The sequence below is a fragment of the Convolutriloba macropyga genome, chromosome 15, assembly GCF_964194025.1.
Source record: "Convolutriloba macropyga chromosome 15, txConMacr16.3, whole genome shotgun sequence".
Lineage (NCBI taxonomy): Eukaryota > Metazoa > Xenacoelomorpha > Acoela > Convolutidae > Convolutriloba > Convolutriloba macropyga.
Window position 1 is genome coordinate 27,618,802 of NC_134482.1, and position 24,147 is coordinate 27,642,948.

The following is a 24,147-nucleotide window of genomic DNA, read 5'->3' on the forward strand; positions in this document are numbered from 1 at the left end:
AAGAAATAAACGAAATCTTTAGCATCCAGACGGTGTTGATAACAAGCTTTTACAAATTTAGTCTTTTAAAAGTCAAACTTTTTTTCAAAAAAAAACTTCGTAAGAAACTTCGTAAAGTTAATTGCGAAAAGCTCCAAAAATGGGCTGTGAATCTGATAAAAATTGGTTTTAAAAGTGATCTGGTTTCTGATATCACAAAATTTTCCAATTTTTGTTGTTGACAAACTTGAGAGGATTATGAAAGTTTGATTAATTTACTTGGAAGAGCGGCTAAACTAGAAATGAAAACCGAATCAATTCCTTTCGGCCAGTAGATTATTGTGGATAATCAACAGCTTAGGGTAGCTTGTTACAGGTATTGACACTGCCCCATTAACCCATGGATCATCAGGAGGTGCGATTGAGAAGACGAATGACTTCTCTCTATATAACAGCATGTGGTTCTCATTAGGGGCTCTTATGCAACAGGGCACTGACATCGCACCTAGGTAAATTGAGTTACCTTCCAGAATAAATAACTACTGAAAAATTAGTAATACACTTTGTTTTGTTTCACACCCTGATGAAGAAATGACCCGAGTGGAGATTGTAAAAGTACAAGAGATAATCGGAATTTCAATTTTAACAAATGTTGAAAAATAGAAAAATTGAAAAGTTGTTTAAAATAAACTGTCTATGTCTATTTATATCTATATATAACTATATATAGTTTTATAGGGTCACTATAATTGATTGTCTGCAATAATTAATAGCGTATAACCACAATTAATGTCTTGCTATAATTTTACGACGGTTTAGGGCCTGAGCCTGACTGATGTCGGGATGTCTAATTTTACCCTTTTTCATCAAACAGGGCTCCAGCTTCCAGAATAGTGGGTGGGGTGTGGTGGTTCTTCACCCTGATTATAATCAGCAGCTACACTGCCAACTTAGCCGCATTCCTCACTGTAGAGACAATGATCATGCCCATCAACAATGCTGACGAACTCTCTGATCAAACTGAGATTGCATATGGTACCAGACAGTCCGGATCTACAATGAGTTTTTTCAAGGTAATCAAAGGCTGTTGTTCAATTAATTATTTTTCTTTTCTAATTATAGAAAATTTACTGTTGGTGCTTCTCACTTTGGTGTTTAATTTCGTTTCAGTTCGTACATTTATCTTTAAGTCACAATTTTACGACGAGTTTTGAAACCGAACATCGAAAGCAAAATTTTTTTGACAATAGGGTTTTAATCAGTTATAACTGATCACTTATTGTTGTTTGTTAAGATATTAGGCTATTCATTCCTAAAGCACCTCCATCATGCTGGAATAGTATTTTTGAGGGGAGTGTGGGGCGAGTTACTCGGACTTCCGAGAATTAAGAATTAAGTTACAGTTGGGAAAATTTTTTCAGACAGTTAGAAGCACACGTAATTTTTGTCTCTGTTTAGAATTCACAGATCAAGACTTTCGAGAGAATGTGGGATTTTATGAGTGCCAACTTTGCAGAGGTCATGGTTGCTGATGTTAGTATGAACACCTTTATATATTCAGGTATCCACCTTTTTGAGAAAGGATGCTTTTTTGAGTAATTTTCAAAAACTATAAACTATAAGTTGACGTTATCGTCGCTTTTAGATATCCGAAAAATTTTGCAGATTTTTGCCTTTTCTTGGACGGAATCGTTTTCGGTAACTTTAAGGCTATAAGTTGGCATCCCAACTCCGCTAATGCGGATAAAATTCATGACTTCTTTGCTTTTTGGTTTTTGATACGATTAAGAGTTTTGATTAATGATCACCCGCCTCTATTTTGTTAGTTAATCGATTCATTATTAATAAAACTTCTATCTGATTCGTACAATTAAACAGCGTAATTAACTTAGCCTTTATAGTTAACCTGTAAAATTAACATCACAATTTGTGGTTTCCTATTGGTGAAATGGCTATGGTGTCGTTTCAGAACATACAGGGGATAGAGCGAGTGCGTGAGAGTAACTCGAAGTATGCCTTTCTGATCGAGAGTGCGATGAATGAGTTCATAGCACAGCAGAAACCCTGTGACACTATGAAAGTGGGTCCTAATCTGGACTCGAAGGGGTACGGCATTGCAGCCGAGTACGACTCTGCTATCATGTAAGTGTAGCAAGTGTACACGAATGGAGTCGAAAAAGGAGCTTTGCTTGATCTTGGAAGAGTATTGCTAGGCATGAAATCGATAAGTTCTTGAAGAGCACCATTTTTAATTTGTCAGAATTTGTGATATGTCATACTTCGGAAATCTCTTGCCAAAATTATAGCGAGATGAGAACACAGAGCGCTTTGTTGATTCAAAAAAAATTTGTAACTGAATTCCATGGTTAATCGAAAGTTCAAGCCAAGTTAAAATTAACATCGACACTTTTCAACTATCTGTCCTACAACTGCCACAAAACAAGTCAAGATTGGCGTCTAAAACTTCGAAAAATAATTAAAATTCAATTTCCTAAAGTCAAACGTGACCAAAATATATTATACTCACGATTTGGAGTAAGATTTGATCCAAATTAAAACTCACTGCAACGTGCAATCCCTATTAAGCAAAATATAAATGTCATTTGCCGCTTGTATTGCTCGCAATTTTAACAGAAATTATTATAAATTATAATTGTTGAGTTGCACCTGGAACAAACAAGCTTGTGCGTGAGCAAATATGTATGCAGATGGATATTTTTTTAAAAAAAACTTGATATCACCAACTACACTTGACAAACAAAAGCGGTGTGATAAATGTGTCAAACATTCTAACAATGTTTCCCAAAAATATTACCAGCTTTCAAAAATTGCAATTTTCTATTCTTAGATAGAAATAAACGCCAAAGAATTGGATATCTGTTACAAATTACAATGACTTTTGATACAATGACCTTCAACGCAATCCCGAGCAAGATGAGGAAAATAATGACAATTAACCACGTGCTGAAACCAAATGTTCATAATTTCAAACGGTATTATCAAATTCACTTTATCTTTTCGATTTTGCGATTCTTAAGCATAAAGCGTTATAAAGCATTCCTAAGCAAGTGATTCAATTATTGTTGCACCGCAACAATATCTAACGCAGTGGGAGGATTCCCTATTACTTCCCAATCGTTTGTAAAGTCAGAGCAAATACTGGGCAAGTCGTGGAACCTAGAATCCCAGAAACTTTAAATTTTAAACGTACAAAACACATACAGGCACCTATGTATGTTTTGGTCTAAATAAATGATTTGATCGGCTTTATTGTAAAAAAATTGGCATCGTCATTTATCGAATTCAGAAAGGAACTGTGGCGTCATTTTAAAGGAATATTTTAGGGAAGACTAAAAGAAAAATTTTTTCGTTGGTTTGACTACAAGTTGGACAAAACTAAGAACTATGAAAGAATTAGGAGGTGTTGCGTATTCTTCTTTACTGCGGAAAGTAAAAATGAAGATTTGAATCTGTTAAATCAAAATGTTATGCATTTATTCTGCTCCTCATAACTAGGCGACAATGACTATTTGTAGGGCTGTTTTCAGGGAAAAAAATTAGTGAAAGAGCAAAACTACTTTGATCATATTTAAATGTTGTGTTTGTTTGTATGCAAAAAAAATGCGAACACAATGGCATGAGCTACTTGCAAAGTTATATGATGCATGCGGACGCTTTGTGTTTCTTACTGGCAGATGCTAAAATATAAAATTTTTGGATTGAAATATTTTCATTTGTGAATTAAACTGAAACCAAATGGTAAGAGGGAAAAAATTATATCTGTATATCTGGTATCAGTTGGGAAAAAGATCAAGTAAGTTTTAACCGTGTCTAGCCAAGCCAACTTTCAGAAACTTTTTTAGCGTTAGCATTAGCTATTGTTTTTTTGTTAAATTCGGGTATTTAAAACATTGGGATTTTTCTACCTGGAATTGAAACCAGCACGAGGTCTTTTTGAAACATGCTGTGACGGACTAACCAGAATAACAACCTAAATATGCAAATCCAAGCTTGAAAAGCATTTTATTTTTCAGCTGCTTTTTCTGCTGGTCTATAGGCTCAAGGGCGTCAACCTGGTGATGACATTGTCTTAAATTCCAGTGAAACACATTACTGTTTCAGATCAGCACTTAAAATCTCAGGTCTTTTGTCGGGCACTACTGTCTTACGTTTTCCACATTTCTCAAAAATTTGATCAAAGTATAATTTACCTGTTTGGGAATTCCTACGTTTGGTTGTTATTTTCTTGTCTCTACTAGAAAGCAACCTGAAAATTAGGTATATTCTTGTGAAAACAAAAACTGGAGTACTGCATGCATTCGCATGCTTTTCTGTCGTGTCAGTTTTAAAGCAGACTTAAATACAGCTCAGATGGAGCGAAGACTCTGTTCCTGTGAAATCTCTACTATATCAGAGATTCTGACATTAGATAATCTTATAACTCATTTGATCTGCAGTCCATGTATAAAAAGGAAAGCAATTATATGTTGAAAAAGAGTCAAATTTGAGAAGTGTTTGGTTCTTAAAATGCAAAACAGATTTCCAAATTTGTTTTTTGCCAAAATCTATAGAGTGAAACAAATTGCTCCTTATTTTCTCACGACAGGGAACGATTGGTATATTGACTCTACATAATAAACAAGGATTGCAGGCAAGACCATGGCATTTGAAATGTCATCCAGAATATTTTATGTTGAACACATCATTTTTAAGTTTTGCTTCACCGGAAACCTATTCTACTGAAGTTCTCTTTCATCAAATAATTCAAATAATCTCCAACTAGTTGTGTGAAGACATAAAAGACATCTGTTCCTTCATGACTGTTTTCCTTTATCAAAACAAAAATATTAATTCTTATAGATTTTTTCTGTATAGCAATTTCTCGCAAGCCACTACTTGAATGACATTCCAATGAAATTCCAAGTTGAGAAATTTCAAGGTCCTGGAAACTAAGAAAAGTGCAACAAAACTGTGACACAGTCGAATCAGGAGGACTAGACGTTTCGAATTTTTTTCAGCAAAGTTAAATCGATTAACCGTTTAGTAAAAAAAATTATGAGAAGTTTTCGACTATTTATGTTGTGTACACATTAAAGTTGTGTGAAACTTTTGCTCATTAAACTCATGGCTAAATTTAACTTAAAACGATGAAACATCCGATGTTTTTTTTGCTAGCAAGAACATCACTCTGCGTATCCTGCAGTATCAGGAGGAGGGGGAACTAGCCAGACTGAGACAGATGTGGTGGATTGACAAGGGAGAGTGTGGGGGGTCATTCTCATCAACAAACACAGGTAATTTATATATTATAAGGACCTAGTGGCAAGACAATATCACAACTGGAAAGTCAAATATCGGCCCCAATGATTCTGGAATTTGTATTAAGATCTTGACATCTAACGAAATTTTTTATCGTGTAAAATCTTATCGGTCCTTATACACAATGAAATTGCGTTTTGGTAAATTTTTGTAATGAATATTGATTTGGTAGTCTTATAAGATACATATCAGCTTCGTAAAATCTCATGAGTACTTATCAGACGAGAATACAGCCTTGCAAAAGTTTATACCTTGTAACATCTCACAACACAATTTTTTAGGCGCTAAAAGTTAAATAAGTTGCTTATAACTTACTCAGAGTGAAATCTGCTCACTTTTTATTAAAAATTGTGTGAAATGTCTAGATGAAACATCATCATTAGGTGTTACAAATATATTGACAAGAGTATGCTGAACGACAAATGTATGTTGAACGTCAAAAGTAAATTAGCACCGCCCTAGTTTTATTCACCTGGATATAATGTTCGATAAAAAATACATTATTGTACACTAGAGGTTTTGCGTACCTATGAAATTCGGAAAACAGACAATGTTGACTTACCAGATAACCATAACTAAGAGTTGATGTACTCTTTTCAAGCTTCACAAGAACAAGAAATTTGTCTCACAAAGTTTTCACCTTTGTTTAACTGTGACGAAGTTTGCATTTGCCTTAGATATTTAGAGGGATTTAGAGGGAGAAAGCCGATGCAAAAGAATTAAGGTTTCTCGAAAGAACTCTTTTTCTTGCTAATGCTTCCTTCCTAATACTATTCTTTTCGATAAATTCTTTGAATTAAGTAACCACTTTAAACACATGAAAAATGAAAATATTTTATATCGATCTAGTAATTTTTTTCATAGCAGTTATAGATTATTGTTGTATGCCAGCAAATATGCTAAACTAGAAGAAGTATTTATAGCTTCTAAAAACTAGAAATAGGCAAGTTTCATACAGAAAAGTCAGAAGTACACACTATTGTTTACGGCGCAACAAGATAAGATAAAAAAAATTTTAAGGAGTACTTAAATCAATTAGAAAATTCTAATGTTGTTAACATAGCGTATTATCTAAATTTCATGTTTGGCCGGAGCAGTTATATACGGGATTGATTGTGTGAAAACTTTTGCTGAAAATTTATTGCAGTTTGGTATAAAATTGCGTCAAATTTAGTTTTTTTCTTTGTATAATTATGGATGCTAACTGACTTGCCAGGTTTAGCAGATAACTGTTATCATTCAAGATGTTTAAACACTTTGATGCTTAACACCAGCGGAGTTCATCTTAAACAACCCATATTTTGTATAATTCCACATTTGAAGATGTTTAACTACTGAAATATATATTTTTGGTGATTTCGCTGGTGGTAGGTGCTGCAAATTGAAGCATTGTAGCTTGTAAAAGGTGCTATTTGAGTCGTTGGAATTTTCTTTTGCGAACGTAGGTTTTAGTTGATCTTAAACGATAATAACTTGTTTTCAGGGCAGAATTTTTGCAATGTAAGATTTTATAATACTACAAAGTGTTCGGGAGGCTTTGCATTAACTGTGCTAATAAGACAACTTTCTTAGAAATTTGACAGATCTTATGCGATAAAACCCCAGAATCGCAGGGCAGACCTAATTTAAAGTATTTGATCTTTTATTATAATCTCTTTGCAATATATCTTACAAGTTTCTATCTTATCTTGGATTTAGCTTATTCAAGAAATTACTATCACTAGTTTGTTCCAATCGCTTATCAAATCATGTATCTAACTCAAATTGCATTGGTTTCTCGCATCATAATTTATTGTCTTTTTTAAAAAAATAACTAAATTAAAATTATAGCTATATGGTTAGACATACTTTGTCACAACAGTAAATATCAGCAAAAGTTTAATATTAATTTATAATCTGGTATATCAAACAAAATTGTGCTATGGAGATTTTCCTTTCATAGAAGTTTCCACTTTTGTTCAGAGAACACGAATTCCTTGGGTCTGTCGAGTGTGGCGGGTATCTTCTACATTCTAATCAGTGGCCTAGTATTAGCCATGGTGTCAGCGGTCAGCGAGTACTTATATAAGGCGTACAAACTCCACAGAAGCCAAAAAGTTAGTATATTTATACAAATTGGTTATCCAGCACGCACTGTGGCTTTTTTGACAATCTTTTTCAGCAGTCATGAGAAGAGGATTTCTTAAAACGTGGCTTTGCAAGATTCTACTAATAATGTCGAAAAAATGGACGTGAACAAACATTGATAAGATACAAAACCTCTAAAAATTAACGAAAACAAGAATCTGACCGGCTTCAAAATGAATTTGCTAGTTTTTGTACTGATCGTGAGAACTTCTTGAGAGCTGTTTTCAAAATGGGTTTAGCCTTTGAAGTACATATTTTGAATAAAATTTTTGATTGAATTGTGATTTAAAAGCGTTCAATTCGAAAATTTGAAATTTCGAAGCTATTCAATATTTCAACTGAAGCTGTTTGCTTCAATCAAGTTTTCTTTAAAAACGATAAATCAGAAGTAGGTGAAAAAGCCGTTTACTTTTCTGTTGTCAAATTGGTTTTTGATCTAGAAAATGTATGTCCAGCCTCTTTCAACAAAAACTCATCTGGGGCGATGAATTTCGTTCAAAATATTGTCGAAGAAGTGTTCAACTAAAAGTCCAAAAACATGGCCCTCAGACTCAAAACCAACCATAAAGCGAATTTTGAATTTTAATGTAATTTAACTTACAATATATATATATATATATATATATATATATATATATATATATATATATATATATATATATATATATATATATATATATATATATACACTTTTTAATTTAAATTACATTACATTTCAAAACTCGCTTTATGGTTTTTGAGAACCAGGTTTTTGATTTTTTAGTTAAACACTTAAGGGCTTGCCCAGTAAAGCGAAACTTGATAGTCATGACAAGAAACATCGTGGCATTGTCCAGTCATACTTGCATATCGTTACGAAGTCAAAACATAAACGCAATGTTAATTCTCACTACTTCAAGTCATAGCTAATTTTTTGTCTGGATTGTCTGGTCACGGCCGATTTTTCTCTGGATTCCGGTTCATATTTCCACCACATCACTCAGGGTTGCTTAGAAACAAAATTTTGTGGCAAGAAATATCAAGATCTTATCAAGTTGCGCCAAGAAAGTGTCTTGACATTTCTTGATAAGATTTTGTCAAGATCTTATCGAGGTGTTCCAAGAAATGTTTGTCTATCAAGATCTTGGCAAGATAATTCAAATTTTGCAAGAGTTAACAACATCTTGCATGTTATGGCAATGTGTATCAAGTTTCGTTTCACTGGGTGCTGATATTGGTGCATTATTGGCTGAAAATTTTGGCAACAGCAAAGTTACTGGCATCAAATGCCTTGAAAGGTCCATTTTTTAAATCTCTCACAACAACAACGTAAATAATGGAAACAATTAATATGCTCTTCTTAAGTTTTAACTTACACTGTTACAAAATTAACTATTATCTACCCAAAAAAATTTCGTTCGACAGTAGTCCCGCCCTTGAAATAATATTTAATAAATGCATGCAGCATGTAGTTTTCCCTGACTGCCCCAACAACAGCTAAAATAGTTCCATTTTTCAAAGAAGGTATGTCCTTTAACCCATCAAATTCTAAACCCTCTACCAACCTTTGTCAAAATTTTTAAGAATATTTTAAAATTCTGTTTAATTGTTTTTAATGAAATAAAAAATTCTCTCCAAAATGTCAATTTAAATTTCGTCAAAAATTAAATTAATTGATGCATTGGCAACGAGAAAATTTGAAATAATTGGTCAAATTCAGAGAACTTGGCAATAGGTTCTTTAATAGATTTGAAAAAGTTGAAATCAACATGATGCCGTTAACATAAAATGTGTTTCATCTCCGTCAAGTCGGTTGTTCAGCATGGAGTATTTTTTTACGGATTAATCAGAGAAGCTTTTTATAATTGTGAATATGCTCATTAAACGAATACTGAAAACAGTTCTTTGGAAGCACTATTTAGATTCAATTGAAAAACCATTGATTGGGTGTTGAATGCGCAATGCCGTGAAAGTTTATGCCTGAAACTGTTGCTCTTTCCTTAAATGATACTGAACTTTAAGAAACGCTTTGGTGAAACGGAGACCTCGAATTTTGCATTCTGCAGAAAATCATACTTGACAGATTTTTCTTTAAGTGCTATTTAAAATTGAGCTAAAATATAGCGGCCGTTTTGTTGAGCAAATTCAACGTCTGAAAGGACATCAAAAAATATAAACTAGAAAGGACAAATAAAAAAATACAGCAAAACAAACTACACTTGTCAGAAACACAATAATCAAGTCTCACATAAAATTTTTGTTAAGAGGTACTCCTCGCAATAATTTCTTCTGTCTTCAGAAGTCAGGCAATGGTTCCTTCAAACCCAACGTGCGCTACATGGTCACAGCTACAGACTCCATGTATAGACCCCCCAATGGTCACCCTGTGTTGGGGGGTGTCCCCGCCCCAGGTGCTGTAGGGCCTCACGGGGTTATTGGGTTCAACTCCCTCCCCATGGCACCCGGAGCCATGATCGAAACGCAGCTACTACAGGTACTCTTGCATTTCTTTGGGTTGAATTTTGAGGGCAGGGTTTTTTTTGTTAATTCACCTTATGCTTATACCATGAACACCTTATGCTGAGTTGTTCGGGTGATAAATTTAAAAAATTGCCGACTATCAGAACTATTTCAACAGAAACCTTTTAGCCATGATGGGGCAATCAAATTCCTACCAAAATGGCCATCTTTGATAAGAATTTCCATGTGCATAGTATTTTACGCGAAAACAAGCTTGTGCCGAAAAAAGATTAACACACTGTTACGCAGTAAATGAAAGAATATTAACCAATCAGAATTGAGTATTTAGATTTGAATATAAATGCGTGTAAAACGTTCTAATATACATAGAAAGTTCCGAAAAAGTTCATTTAACCTAATTTTAAGTAAATATAACCATGATATGTATCGATTAAGCTGGTTTTCGGCTTAATATTTTTAGGTTTTCTAGACAATTGCCGATTGAATACGAACTGATTTGACGTCAATAACATCAGACAAAAAACCAGTAAAAGAGCATTGAAAAAACCTTGCCGTCTAAGTTTTCACTGGTTGCTTTGGACATTACTAATGCTTGTACGTTGCTTGCTGGATAACACGTTGTTACTTTATACTGAATGAATTGAATCCTCGGACTACTGATTGTTCTTTATCAGAGTTTATATTGGTGCCGCCACCCGGCTATACGAGCACACTTTCATTTAGTCTAATTAAATATCTCAAACGCGAACGAACGAAAAACCGATTGGCTAAACTGGAAGCTGTACAGAAGGCCAAAGATGCCGGCGCCTACATTCCGAAACCCTGGGAAAACAGACCTCTAATTCGAGAGTTAATTTGCAATAAAGAGTCACAAGACAGAGAACAGCAGACTGGCAACGAACAGAGCACGACTGGAAGTGATGATGACTCTATCAGGGAACTCGATCTAAGATCTCCCGGTACTCCCCGAAGTCTGAATGAAGAAGAGACAGGATCTGTTCACTCGAAAGACGACGATGACAACAGTTCTCTCACCTCACACAGTAGCAAGTACTGCCTCCGCAACATAGAAAAACAACTTCTATCCAAACTCCAGCCAGCCAGCTCCATGTCAGACTGGCTCTCCAGGAGGGACAAAAGAGAGGTGTACAGAAACTGACAAAAACTGTAAGACGGAACAAAAATACTTTAATTTCGTAGTAAAGTCATAACTCTAACAAAAAATTTAGACGGCAAGAAATCCAACCCAGAACTTTTTTTAGATATCTCATGGGGTAGTAAAATTTAACTACTCTTCGTAGAAAAAAAATAGGTTTAAAAACTCCCGCAAACCTAACTTTTGAGACGAAAGAACATCAATTTTGAAAATTTTTGGCCGATTCACCAAAAATTCGAAAAAATTTATACAGTCGGTTCGTATATAAAAAGTAACTTCTGATATAGAGGAAATTGATAAAAAATAATGCTAAATTGTTCAATTTTGAAAATTTTTGGTCAATTTTGAGGCAATTCTAAAAACTTTCGAAAATCAATACCGAATATTGATAAACCGTATTTTTGAGTTTAAAACCGTCCGGTTTACTGGATTACCGTTCCGTAATCAAGAATTTGCAAAAAATTGACCAAAACTTGAAAAAATTGGACAAAAGCAAAAAATTTTTGACAAATTTGTCAAAAAATCATTTTCTCAACAAGAAGGTTCGTAAATTGAGTGACACTCAATACACAGAAAAAGTTGTGAAAATTCTCACAACCTCCGGCCTACAGAAAAAATTTATCAACGTCCTCTATTTTTTTGTCGCTGGGTTTTTGTGCCGTTTCGTCCGCGTCCTTTTCGTCCTTTATCTTTTCAATTCTCCGTGCTCCGTTTTTTTTCAAGAACGTCGCTCTCCCAAGTTTTCGCTTTTCTTTTTCTTCTGCTACTTTTCCGGATTTCGATGTAGTATGTCATATGTGATGAAGTATGTTGTTGTTTTGCTGTAGTATGTTGAGTATGCTAGTATGCTGGTTTGTTGTTTAGGTCTTATAGCTTTCTAGGGTGTGACTTAAGTTTATTCTCGAGTTACGGCTGGATTGTCCTTTGATTTTTCAACTTTACTATCTTACTAGCCCTCCTGTTGTAGTATATTGATTTTGCTGCTGTATGTTTGTGTACTTGTATGATTGCCGGTTGGTTTGGTCTTGTTGCCTTCTAGGATGTGACTTAAGTTTATTCTCGAGTTACGGCTGGATTGTTTCTTGCTTTTTCCAATTATCTTAGCCTACAAATACACTATTGTAGTTTATTTAATTTTGCTGTAGTTTGTTTAATACCGCTAGTACGCTGATTGTTTGTTGTGGTTTGGGTTTTTGCTAGGATGTGACTTAAGTTTATTCTGGAGTTACGGCTAGTAAATTCCTCGACCTTTACATCTTTTAGTGTACTACTGCATTGCCGTAAATTAGTTTGTCGTTAAATTTGTCGTTATAAACCCATTATGAACTATGTTAGATTGTCTTGCAGTAGTTTCTCTCCGTCTTCCTGGGGTGTGACTTAAGTTTGTTCTGGAGTTATGGCTAGGTTGTTTGCTTGAGTTTTTGCTGTGGTCTGCTAACATAGTTCTATCCAAACTCATTTCCCGCCCGTTCTCTCCCAGCGTCCCGTTTCGTTGCGTAGCGCGTTTTCCACCCGCTTTCCCGCACGTCCCGTTTCCGTTCCGTCGCGCACTGCTCGCTCGACTTCTCGTCTGTCTCGTTTCCGTCGCGTCGCGCGTTGCTCGCTCGACTTCCCGTCCGTAACGTCTCCGTTTCGTCGCGCGTTGCCTGCTCGACTTCCCGTGTGTCCTTTGCCTCCCTCCGCGTTGAGCGCATAGCGTTCAGCGCTCCACTTCTGTTTTGTCGGGCACAGTGTGCTCGACGACCTTCTTTGCTCTTTGGGCGGTTTGTTTTACAGACTGTCTACAGTGTGCTGTGTTTGGTGTCTTTTTCATTGGGTTTAATTTGCGTGGGTTTGATTTGTTTGGAGTGTGCTTATAAAAGATAACCGTGTGCAGTGGTAGTTTTTGCTGGTATTTGGAAATAAGAGAATCGTGATGTCTAATAGTCTTGATCAAAAAGTCAAAAAGTTGTACGCTGCCAGGTCAAAGCGTGAAGCTGAATTGCATGCTATACATGAAGATATCCTCCATTGTATAAATAGTCAAAGTAGGCGAGTGAAAGTTGAACGCCTAGTAACAAAGTGCAACGAAGCATTTATGACCGTTGTAGACAAAAATGAGGACCTGATTGCATTTGCTGGAAAAACGGAGGATCCAAATGCACTTGTTCTTTCACTAGAGTCTTACTTAGAGGCAATGACAACCAAGAACGACAAGATCCTCACTTCAGCACGAAACTACATCAACTCTGCTGATGATAAAGTGAGTGAGTTTCAGGAACCGAGGGCTTCCATCCGTTCTAGACTTCCCTCAATTATGACATCGTCAAAAACATCTAGTCAGCGTAAACATGATTACGTAATTGCTAAGATGAAGCGTGAAGAAATTGAAAAACAGAATGAAGCAGCCATTCGCCTTGCTAAACAGAAAAAGCAAATGGAATTGGATGAACTGGAGGAAAACAACAGGAAACGGTTGGCAGAGGCAACTCTGCAAGAATTTGAATTGCTGGACGCCGTTTCTAAAGGTAGCCAATCTGAAACAACTGCAAGTGCTAGGAGCTCAATGAGAAGTGAAAAGGCTGTCCAAGATTGGATCAACACCTCACTTGCTTTAAGTTTTCACAATGAGGAGAAAACTAGCGAACCACAGGTTATGATTGACCCTCCAGAATGTCCTAGCCACAACAACGGCAAAACAGTGGAAGATCAGAACACTGAAATTTCAAGGCATTCTATTCCAAAAAATTGTCGAGGCAATTACATTTTAAGCAATGAGACCTTGCAGCAACTCGACCCCTATTATACTCCACCTGAAAATTTTTTGGCTGCTGCTAACACACAGGCGTTGTACCAGGCGCACCTAAGAGCGCAAATGGATCAAACAGGCCAGCAAGGCATGGCGCATCCAAGCATAACTAATCAAGGAACCGCGGATAGTCAGCCGCCTTCTGTACACGCCCCAGGGGCTTCTTCACCACCCATTCAACAGCCCATTCCACCACAGCCGTTCGCACCGCAAGAAAATCAGAATAATGCAACAGAGTTATTTCCAAACGCACAACTTCTAATTCCACAATCCAGGGGACCTGAAACATCAAGTCTGCCCAAGAATAATTCGGCCCAGCAAATATGCTCCCGACAACAAATTAATTTTGTCCCCAGAGCGCCAAACGCCACTCTTCCTCCTTTTCCGACAACAAATCATCCAGCCCCCGCAATAAACGTTCCCCTGCACCCAAGCGCCCCACCAAGTCCGAACATTCAACAGCACAACTCCGAACCCACTCATCCTAACGTCCTTCCCATTCCGAACCCAGTCTTCGCACCTAACCTCACTGCTCCCATCCCACGCGCCCCTTTGATTTATCCTCCTCTTGTCAACAACACTTTCAAGAATAATAATAACCCAGTACACAAAGCTGTACGTTCCGTTGCTGCTCCTGTCCCAAATATGCCCAATATCCCTCTCGGCCAAAGTTTTGTGCCAAACATGAATCATTGGCGTTTTCCACAGCACAGACCGTCATTAGTCAACCAAGACGCTACCACCGTAAATAATGTTGCTCCAAATGTACAGGCACACATCGCACCATCAGTTACGAATTTTCCACAACAAATACATTCGAATTCGCCCATTTTGATTGATATGCAATCACCATCCGGCACACATCAGGAAAACCCGATTGCAACTACAAGTAATATTGTACCTGGTCTGGCCACTCCGGTCTTTCAGCCAACATACCCTTATGTTGGGCCCACTCCGTTGAGTTGGAGTGGTCTGCAGGTGTCTGCACCTGCCCCTCCGATACCGGACAATGCGTCATTGATTAGGGAATCAGCTGATGCAATAACCAGCAAGAAAAATGACCCCTTGCCAGAATGGAAACTTGCTCAGTATAATGGCGATCCATTACAATGGCACGAGTGGTATGGTCAATTCAAAAGCGCGATTGACTCGCAATCGCTAACTGATGACGTTAAATTGACATACCTCAAAACCCTCGTCACCGGTAAAGCAAAGATTGCAATCGCCGAGTTTGCTTACTGTGGTTTAATGTACAAGGATGCACTAAGGACTTTGGAACGTAAATTTGGCCAGCCACAGGCAGTCGTAAGTGCACACTTGGATAAACTAAGCAACTTTCCGCCTCTTAAAATGCACAATAGTGATAACATTATTAACTATTCTGCAGCCATATCCAGCCTCGTTGGGCTTTTCAAGTCACTATCATATGAGGCTGATTTGAAGAGCGCTTCCCTACTTAACCAAGCGGTACAGAAGTTACCACCAAACATGAAAGAGTCATGGTCACTCTTTACGGTTAAGAAGCACTGGGTTAAGCCTACCCTCCTTGATTTTAACGATTGGCTTAAAGAAAAGGCTGAGGCCCATGATCTTATGAAACAAAGCGCAACCAAGGCCAAACCTGAAGAGAACATCACTTCAGTAACAAAGACCAAAACAGCCTCAAAAGTGTTTGCATCAAACTCACAACAAAGGGAAACAAAGAATCAAATGCCATCTTCTTCCACAAACACTCACTCTCGGTGCATTGTATGCAAAGGTAACCACCGGCTATGGGAGTGTCGAGTTTTCAAGGAAAAGACTCCAACCCAGAGAGCTAAGTTGTTGGCCGATAATAAACTTTGCTTCTCGTACTTACGTGATAAGCACACATTCCGCCAGTGTCCTCAACCAAGAAAGTGCCGAGCAGAAGGGTGTAATAGTTCGCATAACTCACTATTGCATGGAGCAGATAGGGTTTTCCCAACGAAACAGTCAACAAATCCCAATACTATCCAGTCTTCTGGCAACACAGGTCAAAGTAAAGCAACTTCTAGTCAACTCCAGCCTAATAAGACCACAACAATGTCATCTGTTACTGATGTTAAGGGGCTCCTTCAGGTGACTGAATTGCAGTTGGTCAATTCGTCAGGTTTAGATACCAAGGCTTTAGTTTTGTGTGATACCGCCTGCAGTAACTCTTGGGTGGCCGGTAGTCTCGCAGATAGACTCGGTTTGCACGGTAAGGCACTAAAGCTAACTGTCAAGGGTATTAATACCGAAGAAGTAGTTGATACTAGGGTTGTTGAAGTCACTGTGAAATCAAGAGAACAACAAGATTTCGAACCATTCACCGTCAACCCTTTCGTTAAGGAGAGTCTGAACGTCGGCTCAGATATAATTAATGTAAAGGCCCTGCAAGAGACTTACCCACACTTAGCAGTCCTTGATCCCGTGACATATTCCTATAAAGACATTGAGATGATACTCGGACAAGATGTCTATCATGCCATCCGCCCGTTAGAATACTTCTCTGCCGATGAGAAGCGTTCACCCGTTGCCGTACGCTTGCCCATAGGTTGGGTCTTAAGCGGTCCGTTACCATAAAGTTCGTGTTTAACCTCAACGTGCTTTAAAGTGAATATCGAACAAGACAATGAGTTAGCAAGTCAAGTAAAGTCATGGTACGACATTGAATCATTCGGGGCAAACAAGCAGGTCGACTCCAGATCTGCAGCAGACGCAAGGGCTCACGAGATCCTTGAGAGTACCACCATACACAATGGCCTGAGATACGATGTCGGAATGCTGTGGGCAGCAGACAACACCAAGCTCCCAAATAATTACTTCTCATCCCTTGTGCAACTAAAATCTCTCGAAAAACGTTTGGCCAAGGATGAAGACCTCAGAGAGAAGTATACTAGTACTATCAAGGAAGACCTAAATAAGGGGTATGTAATTGAGGTTCCGGACGCTCACAAGGTTGAGAGCCGGTCTGATAAAGAGTGGTACCTACCCCACCATCCGGTTTTAAACCCGAACAAACCGGGTAAGGTGCGTAGGGTGCTCAATGGAGCAGCAAAATTTCATGGCGCCTCACTGAATAAATCTTTGCTCACTGGCCCTGATCTGCTCCAAAACCTTATTTACGTACTTCTTCGCTTCCGACAACATCCATATGCCGTCTCTGCCGACATCGAGGGAATGTTTCTACAGGTTGGTGTATTACCATCAGATCAACCATCACTTCGCTTTCTGTGGCGGGAGGACCCCACAACTAACGTTGTAGTGTATCAATATACGCGCCATATATTCGGGGCTAAAGACTCGCCCACATGCGCCAACTATGCATTACAACGCACTGCGAGAGACAATGCCAAGTTTTACCCCGAAGCTGCAAAAGCCGTCCTTGAAAACTTCTACATGGACGATTACCTTGACTCAGTGGAGTCTCCTGAGAAAGCCATCAATAGATCGAAGGAATTGGTACATCTTCTCCATCTCGGTGGGTTCAAGCTTACAAAGTTTGTAAGCAATGTGCAAAATCTGGCTGATCGAATTGATGGTTCGCCTCAATCTACTGAGCCCAAGGTTATTGTTTCATGTCAGGAGGATTCATTGCATGTGCTAGGGTTAAAGTGGGATCACACTAATGACACTTTAGTTGTGAGTAGGGGTACAAGCTGCGCTATCACCAAGTCCCTCACGCAACGCTTGGTCCTAAGTCTTGTCTCGAAAGTTTTTGACCCCATTGGTCTTGTCGCACCGTTTACCGTCGGTGCGCGATTGCTCTTAAAAGACATCTGGCGTGTCACAGGGCAGCAATGGGATGAGGAGCTCCCACAGGACGTGGTTCAAAGATTTTTGGTCTGGAGTGCGGACTTACCAAAGCTTGAAAACATCAAAATTCCACGAAGTTACTTTAGTGGACCCTTTGATAATACAGAGTTGCATATGTTCGGTGACAGTTCCCAGGATATTTTTAGTGCCGTCGCATTTCTTCGAGCCCGAGTAACAACCCCTACGGGCAAGATAAAAACAGAGCTTGCGTTTGTTTTGGGGAAAGCGCGCGTGGCGCCAATGAAAGTAATGACTGTCCCTAAACTGGAATTGCAAGCAGCTCTACTTGCCGCTCGGCTGAAGAACGAAATTATTCAGGCACTTACTGTAACTGTTAACCAAGTATTCATGTGGACAGACAGCACGACCGTTCTTCAGTGGATAAACTCTAATGAAAAGCAACCAATCTTTGTTGCAAACCGCGTTTGTGAAATTTTGGAGTATACCAGCGTTGACCAATGGAACCACGTCGCAACTAAGGATAATCCAGCTGACGCTGGCACGCTTGGAATGTCCGCTGAGTTTTTGCAACTAAGCAGTTGGGTCAATGGTCCACATTTTTTAATTAACTCAAGTTTCCCTTTCGTACCGAACAAAGACGTCATTAATAACATCAAACTTGGCGTCAACCAAGCAGTCATCATAGAAGACAATGTTTCTCTCGCTACATCTGTTAAAAAACAGACAACCCCCGTTCCGTCTTTATTCCCATTTGATAAGTTTAGTTCTTATCAAAAGTACTTGCGCATTGCCGCATACGTTCTCCGGCTTCTGCCGAAACATGCCGGCTACCGTAACCCCGATGGTAGCATTACTGACCCTACTGAGCTTGACGAAGCCGAGCGTCATCTACAGTACTTGGTGCAAGGAGAGTCTTTTAAAGCCGAAAGAAAAGATCTTCTTGACAATAAATTCGGTAAACGGAGTAGCCGAATTGCTCCACATTCACCGTTTATTAGTCCAAATGGGCTAATCCGTTCCTCGGGCCGCATCAAGCGGTTAATTGAAGTTGGGTTTAACGTAAAGTACCCAATCATCTTAGATGCACGTCATCCGTTTGTAAAACTGTTCCTTGAACACATGCACGTAAAGCATTATCATCAGGGCGTTAAATACCTAAGATCAATTGTGCAGGAACACTACACAGTACTGAAACTAAGATCATCCTTGCGTTCCATCAAAGCACACTGCCTGAGAAGCCGAGAATTCCAAGCTGTAACTATGCAACCAATCATGTCTGACTTACCTAAGTAGAGACTTGCTTACCAGTCTCCTCCCTTCACGAACACTGGCGTTGACTACTTTGGGCCATTCTATGTTACTGTCCGCCGTACTACCGAGAAAAGGTGGGGCTTCCTCTTCACCTGTCTCACTACTCGCGCTTTCCATGTCGAGATAGTTACATCCATGGACACCAGTTCTTGTGTTATGGGAGTTGAGCGGTTTGTGTCACGCAGGGGTACACCTGCCATGATTTGGTCGGACAATGGCACTAACTTTATTGGAGCGGAGAAAGAACTCCGAGAAAGTATTGAAAAGTGGAACGTTGTCAACATTGCAGCTGAGCTCGCTCACAAAGGTATAAAGTGGAGGCTCAATCCACCCAGCGCACCACATCAAGGTGGTATCTGGGAGAGGTTGGTACGCAGCTTCAAGCGCGTGTTGTATACTATTCTTGGCACGCGTCGCCTCACGGATGAGGTGCTGCATACTACCTTTTGTCTCGTGGAGAATGCTCTCAATTCGCGTCCTTTAACACCCGTAAGCGCCGATCCGTGCGATTTGAACGCTTTAACGCCCAACCACTTTCTTTTAGGAGAATACTCTACCGGTATTCCGTCTGTTGTCGGCAATAATGAGCTTGACCATCGTAAACGCTACGCCCGTGCGCAGTCGTACGCTAATGCGATCTGGTCCCGTTGGATCAGAGAGTACGTACCGACGCTGAACCGACGCTCTAAGTGGCAGACGCCTGCCGAGCAACACCTTAAGACCGGTGACTTGGTTTGGGTAGTTGAGGAAACCAACCCTAGAGGTTACTACTCAACCGCTCGGATTGTGGAACTCCGTTACGGCTCCGATAGCGTCGCGCGCTCTGCCGTTTTACGTACGTCGACCGGTTCACTCATCCGTCCGCTTGTAAAACTTGTACCAGTTTTCCCAACATCTTCTTCCGGGCCGGAGGATGTTACGCAGTAAATGAAAGAATATTAACCAATCAGAATTGAGTATTTAGATTTGAATATAAATGCGTGTAAAACGTTCTAATATACATAGAAAGTTCCGAAAAAGTTCATTTAACCTAATTTTAAGTAAATATAACCATGATATGTATCGATTAAGCTGGTTTTCGGCTTAATATTTTTAGGTTTTCTAGACAATTGCCGATTGAATACGAACTGATTTGACGTCATTAACATCAGACGAAAAACCAGTAAAAGAGCATCGAAAAAACCTTGCCGTCTAAGTTTTCACTGGTTGCTTTGGACATTACTAATGCTTGTACGTTGCTTGCTGGATAACACGCTGTTACTTTATACTGAATGAATTGAATCCTCGGACTACTGATTGTTCTTTATCAGAGTTTATACACACAAAAAATGTCAAAAAATGTCAACTTTCTATTCTTGATAATTCTTTTTTTCATTTTTAGGGGGTGCCTCCCCCTATGCCTGGGATTGGGAGTGAGTTCGGGACAGAGTACGCACCCACTGAGTACTGGAGCAAAGAGAGTGGAAACAGGTACAGCTCAGTGGGAGAAAACCTCGGATCCCAATTCCATTTATTTGTAAGTGTGACAACATTGTCAATTCCTGGGTAAAAATGCAATTATATTGGGTTTGATTTATAGAATTTTGCAAGAATTACAGCAAATGCCAGAGAAAATTAACTTACCTCTTAGTTCGTCGTACTCAATGCTAGTAGTCATAATATCGGATTTTGCGGTAAAAAAACTGCTTTTTTGGACTTGACAGCATTCTAAGTTGCTAAGCTGTTGGTTGTTGTTAAGTTGTTACGTTTATCAAACTATTTAAGCACAGTTTATATGGTCGAGTTCTGTGGTAGGCTTTCATCACGGCCACTTTTGGCTCAAAAACAAACTTATAATACCCGCACGTGTTGATTCTGATTCCACGCTAAAGCCTAAAAATGGAGCAATAATAGTTTGACCTCAAAAATATTAACCAATTATTTTTCCAAACAAAAAAATCATAAACTTAGCGCAATATTAATTATTTAAAGAAATGAGTAAACAGCTCTAGTTTTGGTCACGTTTCTCTTAATTACAACTTAAAAACGAAAAAAATTCCATGTTGACAATGGAAAACTTTATTTTTAGTCCGATAGATTCTATTGCAGCACAGAGCTCATTTCAGAACCTTATTCAAAACAGTAAATCTGCTTCTGGTTTATAATTATTTTTATAACTGCAAGAACAAACATAAAAACACACACATAGAACACACGAACATACAGAAAACGATAGAAAAAATAGAGCACACGAAAAGGACAGAATTAGACATGGAGTTAGACGAGCAATGAAAAACTATTAGAGCTGGTAGATATAGCAATTTTTGGCCTGTATTTTTTTTAAATTTGCATTTTAAAAGGTATGACCTCTTTCTAAAATAAGTTCAACGTAATAATAATAACTATTTTTTTTCAAAATCCAAGTGAATCTCGAAAAAAAAATTTTGATTGGTATTATCTGCTCTAAGTGTTATTACATATAAAAAAATTAAATATTATTTTTTAAATTAAAAATTACTAGAATTTTTTAAAAGAAATTAATCTTTTACTTTTTTAAGACTTTTTTGTTTGAATTTGATCTCTATCATTTTTTTAGATTTATTAGTTTTATTAACGGATGTGGATTTTCGTGTTTCAAAACAACCCGGGACGAGACCGAATGGTTAACTTGGAAAATTTGCAATTTTGTCGCAAGATATTGCTCGTTTGCATGAAATTACAAGTTTTTTGTAAAAGATTGTTAACATGTAAGAACTTGCTAGTTAAACGGTTAACTTTTGACTTTTTGCGAGTTCGTTCCGGTGAAACTCAACTCCTCTTGGTTAGTGCAAATTATTTTTCAGTCAATTACCGTAGAAAGCCCATAGGGAGTTGGTTGCCTAGTTTTGATAAAACAATACAATACCATCTAAGTTGACATGTGGTGACTTTTCAATTTTTTTAATTCTACGGGTCCTTTTGTATTTCAATTAATAAATTGTAGGTTTCAATTACCTTCTTCACGGTTGCTTTTTTGTAGAAAAATGTTCTTAAAATTCGATACTCGTGTTGACTCTGATTGAAGTTTCATCTTCATATGTCAGTTTTTTTCTCAGTCTAAATAATTTACCTTTCATTTTGATACCATTTTTTCAATTTTATGATTTCAAATTGCATTTTATCAGATTCCGTGTTTTTCTTTTTAAACATTTGTTTACATTCATAATCGCAATTTTTTTTTGTTTTTGCTGCAGTATAGGCACGATGGTTATATAATATTATATTCTAAGAACTTGTGTAAAAACTTGTTTTGAGTCAAATGTTTAATTTGCAAGATCCATGTGAGTCGAATGGTTAACTTTCAAGAGCTTTGTAAGTCGAATGGTTAATTTGAAAGAACTTTAAACTCGAATGGTTAAACTATAAGATTTTGTAAGATGAATACTTAACTTGTAAGATTTTGCCCATTTTTGGAGGAAAAACTAGCAAAGCGATGCATTGCTTTTTAAGAATTTGTCTGAAACTTGCAAATTCTTACAAGTTATCTATTCGAAACCGGGCCGGGAAATAAAATAATTTATTATCAACACGTTTAAGATACATGAGACATTATCTAAACCATCCAAGCATTCAATAATGTTGTTTGCAATGTAATTTCAAATCAAATTTTTAATTAAGCTAACAATTTTGCTGTTTTTGCCCAAAATTAAAAGCAACATTTAATGCTACTGGATTGCTATTTAAATAGATGCGCTGGTATTGAGAAACAATAAATTCATTTTGGTTAAAAAGTTTCTAATTTTTTTTGGACCTGTAAATCCATTTTATTATTTAATTATACGTGAAATTGGTCGTGAGTTCCAAAAATACCAGAGAAAGTCATGTCGTTTTGACTGAAATTTTCAATCATTTCTTCGTCTCTTCCTACCAGCACATCTTGTTTCAAAGGTTTCTGTAGATCCATTCATTTCATTTCAATCCTTATTTTGTTTCTTTGTTTTAATCCTGTAGGTATCGATTGTTTAAGTTTGACTGAGCACTGATTTTCTGGCCCTCATTAACAAATGCTTGCTCTCATTGAAAAAGTGTGTTTTTATCGGTTGTACTTTTCTCATTCTGCGCAAGAATGATTCAAATTAAATTTTTTAAAAACTGGAATTTTTGACAATTGGTAGAAGTTGGGCTCTTATCTGCAGTCATAACTTGAAATATCATGTATGATGTCATACCAACCATGAAATACTTCATTACACAGTCCATAAAAGACGCACGAAACCTAAGAAATCTCATTTCATTACAGAAATGTAACACATCCAAATATAACACAGAAGATCTTAGGACCTGGTCTGATTGCTAAGAAATTTGTAAAGGGATGTCCGATAAATTTGCCCAATCGTCTTGATTTGTCTGTGCTGACTTGTGTTGTCTTGATTTGAAGACTTGAATCGATGTTGGTCTGTGTTGGTAATGTTCTGTTGTTCATCTATTTCCTGGGGAATTACTCAGAATGATTTCTCAGAACTGATATTCTCATATTTACCAATAACTGAATGGTGGCATTACCCTATATTGTTTGAATTTCATGTACCTTTAACAAAGACGTATAAAATTTACACCGATTTTGTCAATTATTTCAGCCCTCAAACTACTCAACAGCCCTCCCTCCGAGCCACACCCTCCCTGATGTGAAGCAACTTCAGGCCAGAAGCGTCACTGCACTAACCTCCGCTGTCAATCCCAGCCAAGCTGGCCCAATGCAAACACCCAAAAAGTTTACAGATGTTTGAAATCGAATCAACAATATTATATTTTTCAGAGACAATGAATAACGTAGATACGGAATAAAAGCACTCAGTTATTTGGAGAAAAACCAGTCAGCTTTACGAACTAGTTTTGTCTCGATACAAAAGCTTAAATTGTACCTCCATCTCAAAAGAACGAGATGTTTAAAATTCGGAGTTTTACCATTATAGCCCCCATCATAATTGGAGTAGAAAAACCTTCTTTTACTTAAAGCATTATTACAATATTTATGCCATAATTAAGATAGTTAGAAAAACCAAAAGGAATTTTAATTCTTTGGGGAGAGCTCTAATGAAAAATGGCCAAAAAAGATTCAATAAACAATTCGCCGAAATGTTTTTGAAAAAAAAATGTTGTAATTTTCTCTTTTTATTCCATGATTCTCATTCAATTAGCTGTAAATATTTGATCACTATTGCATTTCACAGATATAGAAATTTATTAAATATTGACTAACCTTTTTCTA

The 24,147-nt window shown here is 37.6% G+C and overlaps 1 protein-coding gene and 1 pseudogene across 10 annotated transcripts in view; both read left to right on the forward strand.

Moving 5' to 3' along the window:
- The window catches only part of LOC142354448 (glutamate receptor 2-like), a 154,945-nt gene extending 131,072 nt beyond the window's left edge, over positions 1 to 23,873 (forward strand). For 9 of the 10 annotated variants that reach the window (XM_075406741.1, XM_075406739.1, XM_075406742.1 and 6 more), the window contains 9 exons: positions 356 to 488; positions 854 to 1,052; positions 1,438 to 1,512; positions 1,949 to 2,121; positions 5,155 to 5,273; positions 7,261 to 7,394; positions 9,704 to 9,898; positions 20,302 to 20,436; positions 23,516 to 23,873. In XM_075406741.1, the coding sequence (XP_075262856.1) occupies positions 356 to 488; positions 854 to 1,052; positions 1,438 to 1,512; positions 1,949 to 2,121; positions 5,155 to 5,273; positions 7,261 to 7,394; positions 9,704 to 9,898; positions 20,302 to 20,436; positions 23,516 to 23,665 (1,313 nt within the window). In that variant the 3' untranslated portion in view covers positions 23,666 to 23,873. The remainder of the gene's footprint in view (positions 1 to 355; positions 489 to 853; positions 1,053 to 1,437; positions 1,513 to 1,948; positions 2,122 to 5,154; positions 5,274 to 7,260; positions 7,395 to 9,703; positions 9,899 to 20,301; positions 20,437 to 23,515) is intronic. The other variant, XM_075406748.1, reaches the window with a different exon arrangement.
- On the forward strand, positions 10,084 to 11,056 carry LOC142354535 (uncharacterized; annotated as a pseudogene).
- Positions 23,874 to 24,147: the final 274 nt, after the last annotated feature.